General features: G+C 55.9%; 1 protein-coding gene across 3 annotated transcripts; it reads right to left on the bottom strand.

Annotated features, from left to right (window-relative positions):
- Positions 1-868: 868 nt before the first annotated feature.
- On the bottom strand, positions 869-15713 carry TMEM222 (transmembrane protein 222). Of its 3 annotated transcripts, none has more exons than XR_011136064.1 (7): positions 15537-15713; positions 13238-13322; positions 12448-12479; positions 11663-11759; positions 11372-11502; positions 2461-2794; positions 869-1179 (listed from the first exon to the last, which is right to left on the bottom strand). XR_011136064.1 is itself a non-coding variant. In XM_068917808.1 (6 exons), the coding sequence occupies exons 1-6, from the start codon at positions 15656-15658 to the stop codon at positions 10390-10392; spliced, it is 555 nt and encodes a 184-aa protein (XP_068773909.1). In that variant the 5' UTR covers positions 15659-15713; the 3' UTR covers positions 7099-10389. The 3 variants fall into 3 exon arrangements, 1 of the variants encoding a protein (XP_068773909.1); XR_011136063.1 differs by having other exon boundaries at positions 869-1215; XM_068917808.1 differs by lacking the exons at positions 869-1179; positions 2461-2794 and adding an exon at positions 7099-10477.
- Positions 15714-16204: the final 491 nt, after the last annotated feature.

Consider the following 16204-nt stretch of genomic DNA (forward strand, 5'->3'; position numbering starts at 1 on the left):
GGAGGACGGTGGGCTGGCAGGAGCACCAGGCGGGACTGCACCCGTCCCGCTCTCGCCACCGGCCGGCGTTAAACCCGGGCGAGCAGCCTGCAGCCCCCAGCGAGCCGCGGCGCTGGCGGGAGGCAGCCTCGCGGAGGGGCTCCGCGCCCGCCAGCAGCAGCCTGGCAGCACATGCCGAGCAGAAGCCCGCAATGAAAGGGGATTATTTTTAGCGTGGTTTCTAAGGAAATGAGACTTTAGCAACAGCTCTGTCTGTCTGTCTGCTGCCCTCCCCTTCCTCTCTCCCTTTGCAGAGCTGCAGGGTGCTTTCAACTGAGATCTGAAGGGCAGAGGCCTGAAATGTGTTAGATTCCTGCACGTTGCACGAAAATCGATGCTGGGAGGCAGAGACCAAAGTCGCCCTCCCCGCGTCCCCCCACCCCGGCGGCCAGCACCTGGCTGCCTGCACGTGCCCTGGCCTGGCCGGCTCTCATTAACGCCGCAACTCGAGAGAGCGTCAGGGCTCGTTTTGCTCCAGACGCTCTCAAAATGGGTCAGCCCAGCAGCTCTGCGCCCTCCTGCCCATGCTGCACTGGCCACAAGCCTTTCTCCCCATGCTCATACAGGCGCCATCCCCCCCCCCCCCCAGGCCAGCGTCACCTGGATGTCCCTGCTGTCCTCGGAGTGAGCACAGCCAGGTCTCTGCCAGAGGAACTCGGTGGGTGGAGGGGGTGGATGACTTGGAGATGATCATGCCCAGGGGCACTGTCAAGCCACATATGCCCCTGCGGGGATGCTCGAGGGCTGGGAACGCTCCTCCAGGTTGTCCAGGCAAGGCACCAAGCCATCTTGCCACCTCCTGGCTTGGGACTCTTCATACCACCAAAGTCCAGACCAAGAAACCTTTATTGGCAGAAGCCGGCACAGGAAAGGAGGCACTAGACAGATGGACAGATGGATGGACGAACAGATGGATGGATGGACGGACGGATGGATGAACAGATGGGTGGATGTATGGATAGATGGCTGGACGGACGGATGGATGGATGGACAGATGGATGAATGGATGGATGGCTAGATGGACAGAGGGACGTGCAGATAGTCCTGGCAGCCAGTCTGTGCCCATCACCGCCCAGGAAGGGCTATGCTCCTCGTGGGTCCCAGGCGAGTTGTGCTCGGGCGCCAGACAGTGCAAACAGGCTGCAAGGAGTCACGAGTCCATACCTGGCCCATTCCCTTGGGGCAAAAAATCCCCGTCACCTGCTGCAAGGCTGGCTGGGGCAGCGCGGGCCCCCGCGGCAGCAGTGGCAGTAGAGCCAGCCCATGAAGTCCACTGCAACACAGCTACAGATGAAGGGGTCATGGTGCAGGAAGAGCCGGAGGCCCGGCTGCCGGCCCAGGGTGACGAGAGCGTTGAGGCTCAGCTCGAGACGTTCCCGGGCCGGCGAAGGTGGTCCATGCAGGACCCTGGTTATCCAAAATATTTGCTACCCCTGGACCCATTTCTGCGCAGATTTGGGAATGCTACTCCTCTCACCAAGGTTACCTCAGGGGTTGACATGCCAGACCCCCCGGCATGTGCAGGCTCCCGGGCCAGGGGGAGCCTCTACCTGCCCCGGGGCAGCGGCGGCTGGAGGCTGTGTCAGCCTGCGACGGCTGGGCATGCCCTGCTGCCCAGGAAAAGCCAAGCAAGGCGCTGGGCCATCCCCTGGGGACAGTTTTTCTTGCAGAGACCCCAGGCCGGGAGCAAGCCAGGCAGCCTGCGATGGCCTGGAGGCCTGCGGGGCACCGGGCGCAGACGCAGAGCGGGGCAGCCCCGTCGGGTGCTGGCACCGGCGCCGCGGCGGCCGAGCGGGCGCCGAGAACAGGTTCTGCCTCATTTCTGCGCTGGGCGTTCGGGGCGCGCGTGGGCCGCCAGCCGGGGCATGCCCAGAGCCGGCACCCTGCCCCACCGCCGCTGCCGGCCCTCCGCTCGCACAGCAGGAAGGGAGTGGGTGCAAGGAGGCAATTCCCATCCCGCACTGCGGCCCTGCTGCCCTGGGACTCGTTCTTCTGGTCCATGTGGCACAGCTGGGACATCCCAAACGAGCCTGGCTTCACCAGGGGGAAACTGAGGCAGGGAGCCAGCGCCAGCATCTGCACTGTCTCCTCCTAGCAGGTCCGTGCCCTGGGGTCCAGCCCAGCGACCTCCCACCCCAAGCGCGGGGTTCGTCTCTCCTGAGCACCCGAAACGCCGGTACCCAAGCCAGTGGGTGCCCTGCCTCCCTCCAGGGAGCTGCTGCCCTGAACCCGGGCAGCTTCTTTCCCCTTGCTGGGCTCAGCACCCTTTTACCCTCCCTTTGAAGCCAGCCCAGAGGAAGGGAACTGGGCATTTGGGCACAAGCACTGAAGACCTCCCCCTCCCACAAAATCCGCCCGAGCAATGCAGCAAGGCTATGGGGGCCCCCTGATCCCCCCGCCCCCTCCCCGCCGAGGTCTCACCGGTTGTTGGCCAGCGAGAGGCTGGGCAGCCCCTGGAGGTCCTGGCTGCCGACGCAGGCGACGCGGCTGCCGGTGACGAAGTGGCTGCGGGTGTACGCGGGGATGCCCCAAGGGATGCTGCTCAGCTCCTGGAGGACGCACTTGAGGCTGCCGGCTGGCTCCGAGCGCTCGCAGGCAGCCGGGCAGCGGGTGCAGGATGAGTAGGGTCAGGAGCCCCCAGGAGCCCAGCCTGGTGGCGGGGGGCTCCCAGAGGGACATTTCTGACCCGCACAGACCCGTCACACGTCTCTGCCTGCAGGGAGAAGGGAGGCACAGGCCGGTTCAGCATTTCTCCCTGCATGGAGGAGAGAGGAATCAAGTCACCCCAAAGCTGGAGGATCGGCAAGGGCCCCCCCCGTGCCGCAGTGCTCCCTGGTGCCCTCCTGCTCCCAGTCCCACCAGCACCAGCCCCTCCATCATCTTTAGGAACCACCAATGCACCCCTCCAAGCCTCTCTCCACCCCAAAACCTCAGCCCCACTCAGAGCCTGCCCAGGGCTCAGGCCCAGGGATGCTCCTGCGATGGGGGTCCCCAGGACGCACCCCCTGCCCAGCCGGGGACCCGGAGCCCCTCCGCTCGTGGCACTGCCAAGCCCACAATGAGATTAAACAGCTTCAAAGGCAGCAGGAGGGGACTAGCTCCCGGCCCAGCCTCCTGCCCCTTCCAGCCGCGGGGCCTCACCGCTCGGCTGTCCCCCCCTTTCCCCAGCCCCAGCCCCGCTGCTGCGGGGGGGCCGGGCGGCAGGGGGTGGGCAAGGAGGGTTGGGGGCAGCAGAGCCCCAGGCCTGCTGTATCTGCCCAGCCAACCTCTGGGGACCGCAGCAGTTTCCTGGGGGTGTCAGGAGAGGTGATGCTGGGGGGCCTCGTACCCCTCCATGAACTGTGCATCCCCTGCTGGAAAGGGTCCCGGCACCCATCGCCCCCAGTCACGCAAAAGACCATCTGGTGGCAACAGCGTGCACGGGGGATGCACGCCCGGGGGGCAACGGGCCGCGCTGCGAAGCGTCGCCCCCCCACCACCACCACCAGCACGGCCGAGCACAGCCCTCACCAGGGGACACCAGCCAGCCACGCGTCTCGCCAGAGCGGGTAAGGCCGGTCACACACGTGAGCCCTGCTGCAAACCTGCCGCTGGCTCACGTGTGCGGGCACGGACCCCTCGTCCCACGCGTCCCCCGTGGGCAGTGCCCGAGCCCTGCTCCTGGCGGCGAGCACACGCGTGCACGTGGCTGGGGAATCCAGGCACAGGCACCCGCATCTCCCACCTTCTCCCAGGGTGGAAAGTTTGTGCTTTGCAAAATTTTGGCCTCCTAAAACCAAGGAAAGAGCCAAGAACGGCACAGCAATTGTGGGCTGGGCAGGCTGGAGCTCCATCTGCTGCAAAGGGCATCTCTGGAGGGTCAAGGCCCCCAGGGAGCAGGGGGTGACAGGGCAGGGCCTCATCCTGACATGCAAAGCCCAGGGATGCAGAGGACATGGGAGATGCTAAGTCACCTCCAAAAGGCTCCCGTTGCAGGGCACAAAATCTTTGCAACCTCGGGGTGGGGGGAGTTTGCACCCCATCAGCTCAGCTTTGCACGACCCCGGCTCTGAACCCTCCCTTCCCTTTTGCCGTTGCTTTCGCACTGCTGCATCCTCCCACCAGCAGCGACGGGGCCACAGTTGCCCAGGCGGCTGGGGGCCGGGCGAACTCCCCGTTGCCGGGAGCCGAGGCTGCACCAGGCCATCTGGCCCGCTTCCCTGCCGCGGCTCGGCTCCCCGGGCCCTCTGCCCTCCCGGCTGCCAGCACCTTTGATGTGCCGCTTGCCGCGCTCCCCGGGCGCGCAGGGACGGAGCCGAGCTGCCGCGGGTGGGCAACCGAGAGCCTCGGGCAGGGGGGGGCTGCTTGTTTGCAGCCTCCTCTTCGTTTTTATTTTTTAACCTGTGCAACAGAGCCGGGATCTCCCAGCGCTCCCACCTTTGGCTTCGTTCGGGGATAAAGTCCAAAGCCTTCCCAGGAAGACGCAAGCAGCGGAGAGCCCCAGCGCTGGGTCTCGCACCCCTCTTTCCCTCCCCTCCTTGGCAACAAAGTGGGTTAGGGGGTTGCTGTGCGGGACAAGGGAGGCGCAGCCCGGGAGGCACCAGGGCTGCAGGCAGCCCAGACACCGCCGCTGGCATTTCAAAAGCTCCTAATGTGCAAATGCTTACGTGCAACTTGATATCGTTCCCCAGGGAGCCCTTTGATGCAGCCCTGCTAACAGGATGAGGGACGTGGGGCCCCCCCCCGCCCCTCCGGCCAGCTGCGACAAAATGACCCCACTTCAAAGCCGGCTCCACACCAGCCCCGCGGCGCTGGTCCCTGCCGGCGCTGGGGCGCCCGGCTCCCCCGACCCCGCTGGAGAAGGTCTCCTTCAGCGGGGACGCTGGGTCTCGCCGGGACGCTGCGGCCAGGGAGCGGCCCGAGGGGAGTGCTGAGCCCGCGGCACGGCTCGGGGACTCGGGGCTGAGCAGGGACGCGCCGTCACTCATCCGCCGTTTTGTTGTATTTAACAGCTTTTAGCTTTCCAGAAAGCAGCAGGGTTGAGATGAGGGAGCAACGGAGCTCCAGCCAGGATAGCGAAACCTCAGTCCCAGCTCCGACTCGGGCTCCCAACTGCCCCGGGCTCCCCTCCAAACCGTGACCTCCCTCCCCTCCTGGCCCCTTCACAGGGCAGTAATGGGAAACAGGCCCTCAGCATCTCCCAGCAGGGCCCTGCCCTCCACCAGCCCCACTCTCCGTGCCGGAGAAGAAATCCTTGGCACAGGCGGCTGCCAGGGTGAATTCACTGCGCTCGGCCGTCCTGGGCACACACAGACACAGGGAGGCAGAAAAAGTCCCTGTGTACATGGTGCTCAGCAGGTCAGGATGGATCCTGCCGCTCTGCTTTGCAATGTCCCCGGCTTTCTGCAGCCTCCATCCCTCCCTGGGGCTGAGGGTGGCCACGGTGAGCGTCAAAGGAGAAGGATCAGAGGAGCGGGACTACGTGCAGGCACAGCCTCTCGCCATCGCCCCGGCTGCAGAGCCGTTAGTGCCACGTAACCAGCCCCCGGGAGAGGCCTGGTGTCCAAGCGTGACTATCTTGGCGCAGTCAGGCTAGCTGGCTACGTATAATCCCCAAATACCATGACCCAAACCGTTCAGCTCAGCTCCCACGCATCATCGTATTCCCTGCAGCTCCCTCACTCGATGGGTAGCAGGAGCCAGACAGAAAAATCCTGCCACTCTTTGGAGGCAAACGTGACCCCAGCCCAGCAGCCAGCAGGACGGTTACACCCATATGAAGCTGCGCACGATGGGCAGAGCGGATTTTGCATCCTCACCTTTTTCTCCCGAGACAGACATGTGCAGGACAAAACGCATGGAAGGTGCCTTTTCCCCCGCTGCAGCCGCACGCAGGCCGTTTCACAGGTCACACACGGCCCCAGAGCCAGCCCGGGAGTTACGCAGCCGCAGGAGGAAGCGTAGTTTGGATCTAGGATCCAGGTAGGGGAGGATCCAGGTGGTATTTTGTGAGATGACTGCACTGCAAAATCCCTGAGCCTCGTACACAACCTAATTGTAAGGCTGATCTGCTTCTCCCACCATGCAGCTTTGGCCTCTGGAAACCAGATGCAACAAAAAAGCAGCTGGCTGCGTTAGCAAGAGTTACAGCACGCCACAGCCCAGCTTCCCTCTCCCCCCGTCAGGCAACAGGGCCCTGCTGGGAGAGGGGAAATGAGGCCTGCTTTTTGCATCCTACTTTGCCCTCAGCTCCTCCACAGCTCCCAGCACTGCCCCAGCATGCACATCCCCTCCCCAGAAGCTGGCAGGGAATCAGAAGCCAGCAGCTCTGCTTTGGCAGGGGAAGGAGCGGGAAGGTAAGTCTCTCTCAGTCTCTAAGAAAACAGGGATGCCACAGACTTAAGACTTTATAAAGGGACATTATTCACAGCTAAATGAGATAAACTTGGGGGGCTTATCTTCTAAAAGAGCATTCTCATCCCCAGAGGGCTCAGCTCCCAGCCGATCGGGGCCACGCAGGGGCTCTGCTCATACGGCAGAGGCTTAGGGACTCGGGCCTGGTGGATGCTAACAGCAGGCAGGGCCACTTCTCTTCCTAAACACAACAAAAGCCCCCAGAAGGCCCCAGCTCTTCAGGATCAGTTTTTAGGGCTCTGGCACAGCGACTGCAAGGGCCGAGGCCTGCTGTAGCTGTGCAAAGGCAGCAAGCACAGGCGCTGCAGCCAGCACTCTCCCCTGTCCCCAGCTGGGGTCCACCTGCAGCAAGGGCTTCCCACTCTGCGGCAATCGGTTTCCAGCACAGTTCCTCCTGCCCCCAGCATCGCCCCTTTTTCCCTGACAGCAGGTCTGAGAACAGGGCTCCCAGGGAGGGGCTCATGACTTCTGCCCTGCTGCTTCAGGGCAGGTTCAGAAAGCAAAAGGCCCAGGACCTTTGAGTTCGGACTCCTGCATGAGGCCAAAGACACGCTGCCCTCGGGCAGGAGGGAGGCCAGAGCTCAGCTGGGCAGCAGGGAATACCAGCCCCACTCCTGGCTGACAGCTGGAAGGAGAAAAGTGTCTCAACAATAAGAGATGCAGCACTTGGAGACATCCACAGAAATAAATTTATTTCCCCTACCGTCAGGATTATGAAACCACAGAAGCAGAGTTTAAATATTTACAAAGTAATCCAGCACCCCACAGAGATCAAGAGAACAAAGGATGAGGGTATGGAGGGCCAGCCACCGCCAAAGAGCAGCTCTGCCGCACAGCCATGTGCAAAGGGGAAAGGAAGGAGGCATAAAACTGGCAGCTGGAGGGTAAAGGACAGGGTAAAACTTTAATGTGGCTATTCAAAAGGGGCACTGCAAAGAAGCTGGCAGTGAGATGAGGGGAGCTGCAAGGAGAGGACATTCCCTATCTGCCCACCCTCTTCCACCTCCCACACCGAGAGGAAACAGCTTGTCTCCCCCACAACCACAGCCACTGGATGCAGCACTACCGGGGAAGCCGTGCTGAGCCCAGGCTGAACACTGCCAGTGTTTCTCTGCGCTACCATAGTGTTGCACTGACACCACTGCAGTGCAGGGTCAGGCCAGCCCAGCAGGTACAGCCCACCCACAACAGCCAGCATCCAACCTCTGCAGGCCACCACCCACCCTCTTTCCTTTCGCAAGTGCAAACAATTTTGCACATCCAGCAAGGATGTTCAAGCTGGCTCTGCAGCACCTCGGCTTTGGGCCTGCCTTTGGAGTTAGCCATATTTCCTCCAGGTGCCTGGAGCCCTTCTCCCTCTCTGCCAGTCCGGGCCCAGCCGATCAGCCAGGACTTAGCAAAGCGTTGCCCTCCTTCCCTCGCAGCCGGCAGTCCCAACCAACAACACTACCCGTTTGCAGCTGCACCTAAGATTCTCAGTTCAAAATCCAGATCCGGTAAAAATCATTAGGAGCAAACAACAAGGATTTTCTGCAGCGGGGAATGGCACTCGATATGTTTTCAGAAATCCCAAGAGCAGGGATTGGGGCCACCAGCCCTGCTCCCGGCCTCCCTCAACAACTCAAGGTCTCAGCTTTGGCAACACTTGTATAGCTTATCAATAAAACACCGTGAATCAACTTGTGAGATAAGACATAAGAGTCTCTAGGTTATTGCTACTGCGTAAGACAGGTTGGCTTCAGCCCTGGAGCCAGGGACTCCTAGCACTTCCTTGGCAGGTCACTCTGAGAAACAATATTTAAAAAATTAAAAACTGGGGCAAACGACTCCTCTCTCCTGTTCAGCTGGCTAGTCCTAGGGCACGTTAACTGGCAGGCTCGCTGGGTAGGAACCACAGCAGTGCAGGATAACTCAGTAAGACATCATCCTTTCATTGTAAGGTTCTCTTTGATGCAAGATCTTGGCTTTCTAATCAGCCCCAGACCCAGCTATCAGCATCTTCCAGCCCGCTCTCCACTCAGGCTTGAAATGACTGCACACAGGAGACACCAATGACTATTTCAGTTCCAGGAGCAAGAGGGAGGGCACAGAAGTCTGCACACATCCTCCCTTCCATCCCAGAAACACCAGCACCAGATGAGAAAGAGACAATTAGATGCCAGAGAGAAGGGGAGATTTAAGGGACTGTTTAAAAGTGACTGACACAGGAGGAGGAGAAAATGGTGAAGCCCAAGAAGAGGCCCCAGTCTTCCCATATGGCTAGAGGAGCCAGGGAGATGAAAGTGGATGGGGAGACACACAGGGACAATTTGAGAGCCCATTCACAGTCACCCCGCTGGCTGTTAAAAGTCAGAGGAAGCCACAAGGATGATATGCAGTCAATAAGAGCTTTCCTGCTGGCTACGAGGACTCCTTGAGGCTGAAAACCATCAGGTCCTGGAGTAAAGAGCTGGCCTGGCAAGGCGTGCCTGGAAAAACTAACTCTTGCTTTGCAGTCTGAGGAAATGTGCTCAACTGCCCATAACCCATCAGCCACACTTTTTAAAAAAGTCACCTGCCTAATAGCCCCACAGAGAGCAGCATCTGCAGGCCAGAGCCTCAACACAAAGACCTGTGCCTCTTGCCCTGGACTCAGCTCTGGGTCACATCCAAGCCTATTTCCTGCTTAGCAGTCAGAAGCAACCTGTCCCTCCGGTACCCCCTGCCCACTCTTACGGCTCAAAAAGACCATCAGATCCCCAAGGCTGCCAGACCGGCATTTCTCATGTTCAAAGCCAGTGCTGCAAAGTGTTTTTACACCAGGTGTGCCAAAGCACTCTCCTCTTCAAAGCATGCCAAGGAAGTTAGCAGATCTTCCTCTTCACCGTCCTGGAACCAGCTACAAGAAAGCTAGCGCCCTCGTTTGCCACTGCACAGCCCAAGCACTGGAATATGGCAGTCATTCAAACCCTTCACCTCCTCTTTTAATCTGGTGCCTCCAATAAGCTCAGGACTCAGGTACTGCTCTCCAAGGCATGGATGCTTTCAAAACCCCACATTAAGCCGTCTGTTGGCACATACCTGCTGCTGCAGCCACCTCGGCAGTTAAGCTGTGATACATGAAGTAGTACGGTTCAAGGGAAAGCTGGTGGCTTGTGAGACGTGTAATGACAATTTCAGAGCACAGAAGCAGCAGGGAAGCTTTATTTTCTCTGGCACAAGCTAAAAGAGATTTGGCCCATTTCTGCAACATGCTACTGAAAGTGTGCCGACTGCCATGAGCCGTGCCCAAGCCAGTCAATCTGCTTTCCTGCCTTTCTGGGCTCACTAGCAGGATCAGATGAATTTGCCCCGCCACAGCGTTCCTCTCCTCAGAGGAGCCCTGCCATCAGCACTCTTCTTTCACTACAGGGGAGGCTGTCAGCAAGTGTTGTGGCACTGTACATCCCCTGGAGGAGCCCCACACCTCCACTTTGAAACATGTGCTACAGAGGAGTCATGCAGTAGGGAAACAACTTCTCCCCCTTGGAGACTCAGGAAACCTGAGGAAGCATCTGATGAAGTCTGCTAAGAGGAAGAAACCAGGTGATCAGAGAGAACCTTACAAGGCGTATCTGCTTGTGCTCTTGAACCAGGAGACGGGGTTAGCCTTGCAGCCTTATCTCACACTGAAAGAAAAGGTGTCCATCCCTCTTCTTTCCCAATTGCATTTCTACCCAACAAAATGCAGAAAGGGAGCATGTTCAGGGAGAGATCAAGAGGCTTCAGGACCCCAACACTGGGAGACACCACTGACAGAATAAAAACAGAAGGAAAAGAAGCCAGTCCCAGGAAACAAAGATGAGAGCTGTTACTATGGAGTGGAGCTGACGCTTTCCCTAGTAAATGCCTCCCAGAGTCCCACACCTCCATCTTGCTGGATCAAGCAGCCAGTTTCCTCCTTCATGTGCCCGTGGAACGGGGAGTTCACAGTTGCCATCACCGCAAATGAAGAGTCAGAACAACCGTCAGGATCACCCCCAAGAAGAGGGCAAAGGGAAGCCAGGTCTTCACAAACCCTCCTATGCTGCAAGATGGGGAAAAAAAAAAAAAAAAGGAGGTGGGGGGTGGAGGGGTTTAAAACATAAGAAACGAGCAGAAAAGGACAAGAGGGAGAGAAAGATGTGAGGACAACTGGAGAAACTGCAGGGAAACACAGTGCCCTTCTGACTTTATCTGTTGCTGGCACTGCCCTACATTATATCCTGGACATTCAGTCTGGGTTAAAAATTAAAACTAATAGTCCAGGAATAACTACATCATGACCAACAGGGCTGAAGTCTCCTTCCAACTCAAATCCAGGTCAAACTCTAGCATATTTGGTATCTACACAGACAGGAGTGGTGATGGCAGATCACAAACAAGGAAACACCATTAGAGCAGGCCTCACTATTCAGACTTGTGATGCATTTACACTAGACAGCAGGGACTGCACTTGCCTAAAAGCTGGCAGAGAAGCTCTTCTGGAACGGGGCATGACCCAACAGAAAGGGAGCAATGGGAAAGCTTTACGCAGGGTAGTCCTCCCAGAATCTCCTCTCCAGGTCCAAAAAATTGAAATTAAGTTCCTTTCCAGTAAGGAAAGCTCAAAATTTTCCTCTCCACTCAAGCTGGAAGCTCTGACAAAATCTATGACTAGTTTTAATATAAACAAGATTCGAGAGAGAAGATGAGATGAGTAATCCTCAGGAACAGGCCATTCTGTGACCCCGCGTTCTGACCTAACCCAGCTAAAAGACTCTAAAGAGGAAGAGTTTGACTTAGCTGGCATTTCCCAAATTCCAACACAACAAATCTGCGCGTTGTGGGGATGAGACACTTCTCCCTTCTCCACAGGACAGGGCAAACCTTTGCAGGGCTAGGATGAATGAAAGAAACCGAGCCCATTTGCCTGCTGAATCTAGACTGGTCCTCAGCTCACCTTACATACTTCCCATACAGCAGTGAGAAGAAGCAGAGTTTGACCATGTTCCAGGAGGTGCTGTTATCATATCTCATCAAGTTCAAGGCCAGAGCCACATGAGAATGGCAGTTATCACAGCAAAGGTTGTGCTGGAACAGAAAAAGAGGCACAGCATTAGAAATGCTGTCCCTGAGGCTCCCCATTGCAGCACGCTGTCCTGGTGCAGACCAACAGGTTCAGGTCACACCACAAGGACCCCGATGTCGTGGAGATGCTGGTCCATACACAGACAGGACATCAGAGCCGTACCATTCGGTGCTTGTACTCCTCCGAGGCATCATGCACGGCTGTGTCCCAAGCATTGGGACTGGTGGAGTACACTTTGCTGGGATCCAGTTTCCAGTACCTGAAAGGAGGAGAATAGATCCCTTCACTTACTGCTGCTCCTTTACAACTTCTTGCTCTTCCCAGCAGGAAGCTACTTGAAACAAAAGGACTCGGACAAATCTACTACCTCTGCAGTCCAAGGAACCACACTGTTCAGGACAAGCGTATGCTGTAGAGGGCAGCAGAAGCTAATGCTCAGCACCCTCAAGGCCTACAGCACCCCAGGGACACAGACCAAAGTCTTAGTTGCTGTTCTCCTCTGACAGGAGACCTTCAGGCCATTCAAAACACGAAATTGATCTGACAAACATACGAAACTCAGGCATCTCTCCCCCCATCCCTCCCTAGAAAAACATTAACAAGATGTGAGTGATGACAGTTCATTACTGTAGCATAGCACAGCACAAGTGTTATTTACTTGGAGTGCTTGTTGCTAACATTAAACTGTTTTAATCCTTCTTCAAAAAAAAAATAAAGGCGCCATACAGCTATAGTTATTAATATAACTACGTTGCTGTCATGCTTCTAAAAAGAAGATTTAAATTAATGTGGTTGATTGAAAAGCACAGAAACAGTAGCCATCCATTCAAATTAGGGCATCTGACCACCAAGAAGAAAAGTGATGTTGTAGTGCATCTGTCTCCATGAATTAAAGGACATTTGCAGGTCAGTTGGTTAGTTTAATAAAAAGTAACGAGAGCGCTTACTTCACTGGCTTCCCAAATGCCATGTTGTCTTCCTATAAAGAAAAAAAAAAGTCTCAAGAGAGTAATCCCATACAATATTCACGACAAGCCTCTCACTGTGGTTGTTTAGCGATGAAACTGCTGAGGCAACGTGACAGTATTAAGACACCAGTCTTATTTCAATGCCTGGATTTAGATTGTGACTGTTATCAGACTCCTGTTCTAGGCCTGAATATATTTATACTATATACGCTAAGACACAGTCTAGCTATATAGCACATGCACCTTGTTCCCCTCTTCTTTTTAAATTGTTAACAGATTATTAACTCAAGGTTTTAAACGTCCTGCTCTGTTAAGAGTATGATTTACCCCAACTTTAAACTCCCTTACGTTCAAAATCCACCAAACTACAAAGCAATTTAGAAGAGTTTCACATACCTGCTACTAAGCAGCATGATAACAGCAGGCATGTTGAGCAAGCTAGGAAGCAGTTTCTGTTACTCAGGATTAGACTACTGCACAAGAATTGAGGTCCAAAATTCCCCATCCAAAGCATGGGCTACAAGATTTTTTCCCTCCTGCTCACCAAACTAAAGCAGGCACTACTTATCATATCACCCAGATGATCCGCACTGGACAACTATCCACAGAGAAATGGCAAAGACCCAGGATCTTCAGAAATGTCTAAAGCCATTAGTTTGCAAAACTCTGAGCTGCAAAAACCAGGGGATAGCTCACAAGTCCTCCACAAAGGTGACACCAGACCAAGCACAGATTTCTGCTTAATTACCCAGAACCATCATCTACTTACTGAGACGTAGTACGGCCCCGCAAAGTCCCGAATGACTCCAGCCGACGTGCAGATACCCATGTGGCCAATGATCGGGAAGAGCCATCTACCGAGGTAACAAGTGAACCATCAGGCTGAGATATTTGCCCCCTGATCGCACTGAGTACGTGCAACATGCGGTCAGAAGACTGCTGGAGCGGCTGTACAATGAACTGCATAGCGTGGAATAGACAGACACAGTTACAAGTTATACACAGCTGGGGAAAGACGAAAGCTGGTGAGCCAAAGCCAGGCAGAGACTAGTAAAGACACAGAAGAGGCACAAGCAGGGACAAATACATAGGTAATACCCAAACTTACACTACTACTCCTGAAAACAGATCTAGAGTCAGCTTATCTGTCGGGCAGCGAGACTCCACGTTTTTACCATGACTGGCTGCAGTTATGGAGAGAGCAAGTGTCCAAAGGCCTGCACTACACGCATCCTTGGCCAGGGAAGGGCAAGCTTCTGTCTCCCAGGACAAACCCATTTGTGTTTTCAAGTAAAACAGTTAAATTTAGAAGAAACTATCTTGAGATAAAACTGGGCTTTGCACTTCAGCAACTGAAAAATGAAGCAATCTTACCCATGTTCCCATCAAGACCACACTGCAGATAGATTTAAGCATCCCAGACAGAACACAGGGCTCCTGACCCCTAGAAGAACGTTCCCTAGCCTAAATGAACCCATTGTTTCAAAGACCTTCTCCTCCTCCCTTGGTATTTACAGCCCCAGCAAGCAGTAAAGCTATGTTTCACCCCTCTCCCATCATCACTGAGAAGTAAATACTTCAGGATCTCTCCCACATCCTCCAGCACTCTCAGGTTTGCTGACCTCTCTCCAATTTCTCACTCCTTTCTCCCTAAGGGATTGTGCACAGCAACTAATATTTCAGATGAGATTACAACAGAGCTAAATAGAAACAGATTCACAAGCCACAGCCCAATTAGAGAGATCCTAAAACCATGAAATGAAATGCAAGGGACTGAAGTGCTTGGATGTTACAAGACAAGACGTGCCCTACACATTCAGAAGCATAGCTAAGGTTACAAAGAGCAACTTCTGCTAGTAACGTAACCCTGCAAGAGAGAGAAAGGACTCTAAACAGTTTGATTAGTTTTTCGCATTTGCACCACTTACCCTCTGCATTTCACTAGCTGATGCAATGCAAAGCAGCCAGTTTTACTGTCTGTGCAGAGTGGCTTTTATATTCAGCTGCACTTTCTGGCTGATAAGTGCTGTCGTAGCTTTGTTACATTTGAAGGCCTAAACATTTCTTCCCCGGCCTCCTCTTTCTTTCCCTCCTCTCTCAACATTGACTAGTTTTCAAGCCTCCAAATCCAAGGACCACAGGAGAAAGAAAATGTAGCTATTATGCAATTTAGCAAGAGACTTCACCAAATAACAACACTGAGATGGCTGCTGCAGAACATCAATGGGAAGATGCCGCTGTTTGTTAGGGAATGAACTCACAAATGAATACAAATGCCCAGTAACTTTAGCAGCAGGACAACACTCTTCATCAGCCTCAGTAGGAGATGAGAAAGTTAAAAGCTTTGAAAAATCTTCCAGGACAAGACTAAGATGGAAATTTTAAGTAATCGAAGAAGAAAAAGAGGTAGAAATCAAGGCTGTTTTGCAGCTGTATGTGACAGTAACAAGACAGTTATAAGCTTTTCCTCATTTAAAAAAAAAAAGAGTTACAGTGCCATTCCCAAACCTGGCATAGACCATACAGCATCTTCTACTTCTCTTTCAAGCTCTAGCTCAGTAAACGTATCATCGCCTAATTTTAACTGGAGAGCAAGAAGGCGGCATAAAAATAAATAACTTTTTGTTCTCGGAATACCCCCAGGGCGATCTTTGATAGCTTTTCATTCTCCCAGAGAAAAACCCAGAAGTCCTCCTTGGAGCCTGCTTACACTTGACTAACAAGGCCAGGAAGGCAAGTTAACTGAGGGCTCATTAGAAGGGAAGCAGAGCAGCTCTCCTGAAGGCATCAGGTGGTCTAACAACCCTGTGACAACACCTTGGCTCCAAGAACATGAAAGGCTTCCCGCGTTTCACCCGACCCCCTTCAGCCCGGGCTCCTGTGCAGACAAGCCTGCTCATGACGAGACGAGACGAGGGGAGACGAGGGGAGGGAGAGCCCCGGGTGCCCCGCCGGGCCTGCGACAGCCCCGGCCCCCAGTCGCCCCGGTACCCCGACGTGCGCGCAGCACCCTGCCGGGCCCGGCAGAAGCGGCGGCGGCGGGCGGCCCCCGGCGGGCGCGGACTCACGTGAGCACGGGGATGGGGGTCCACACCACGCAGAAAGGGAACCGGCCGCGCTCGGCCTCCAGCCCGGCCCCGCCGCCGCCGCCGCCATTGAACTGCTTCATCTTGGCCTCCGCTTCCGCCATCACCGGGCTCCGCCCCCCTGCCCGGCCCCCGCCGCGCTGACGTCACTTCCTGGAGACCGCGCCCGCTTCCGGGCACGGCTGGTAACTAGGAAGTGGGAGCGGCCTGGCCTCGCCCGCCCGGGCCCCCAGCGGGCAGCGACGGGCTCCGGGGGGGGGGGGGGTCACAACCCTGGCAAGGCGCAAGAAGGGCCGAGGGCCTGGCCGCAGCCCCGGGCTCGGTGACCAGCAGGTCCTGCCCTTCCCTCGAGGCCCCTTGGGCCCCGCGCTTGCGGAACACGCACCTCCGCGGCCCACGGTTTGGTTCCAAAAGCGCCGCTTTCGGCTCTGGCAAAGCTGCTCGGAGCGAGAGCCGCTGCTGCTCGCACCTACCTGGCGCGGGGGAGCCGCGCTCAGCCCGGAGGGTCTGGCCGCAGCGGGCAACTTCTCCCTCTTGCCCGTCCAGCCCTCGAAAGGAGCATGGTTGTCTCCAGGACCTGCCTTTTGATGGCACCTAGAGCCCTCCACGGTTGGGTGCAGGAGAAAATAAACATCACACTAGCGCTTCTG

This window comes from Struthio camelus, chromosome 23 (genome assembly GCF_040807025.1).
Source record: "Struthio camelus isolate bStrCam1 chromosome 23, bStrCam1.hap1, whole genome shotgun sequence".
In the NCBI taxonomy this organism is placed as follows: Eukaryota; Metazoa; Chordata; class Aves; order Struthioniformes; family Struthionidae; genus Struthio; species Struthio camelus.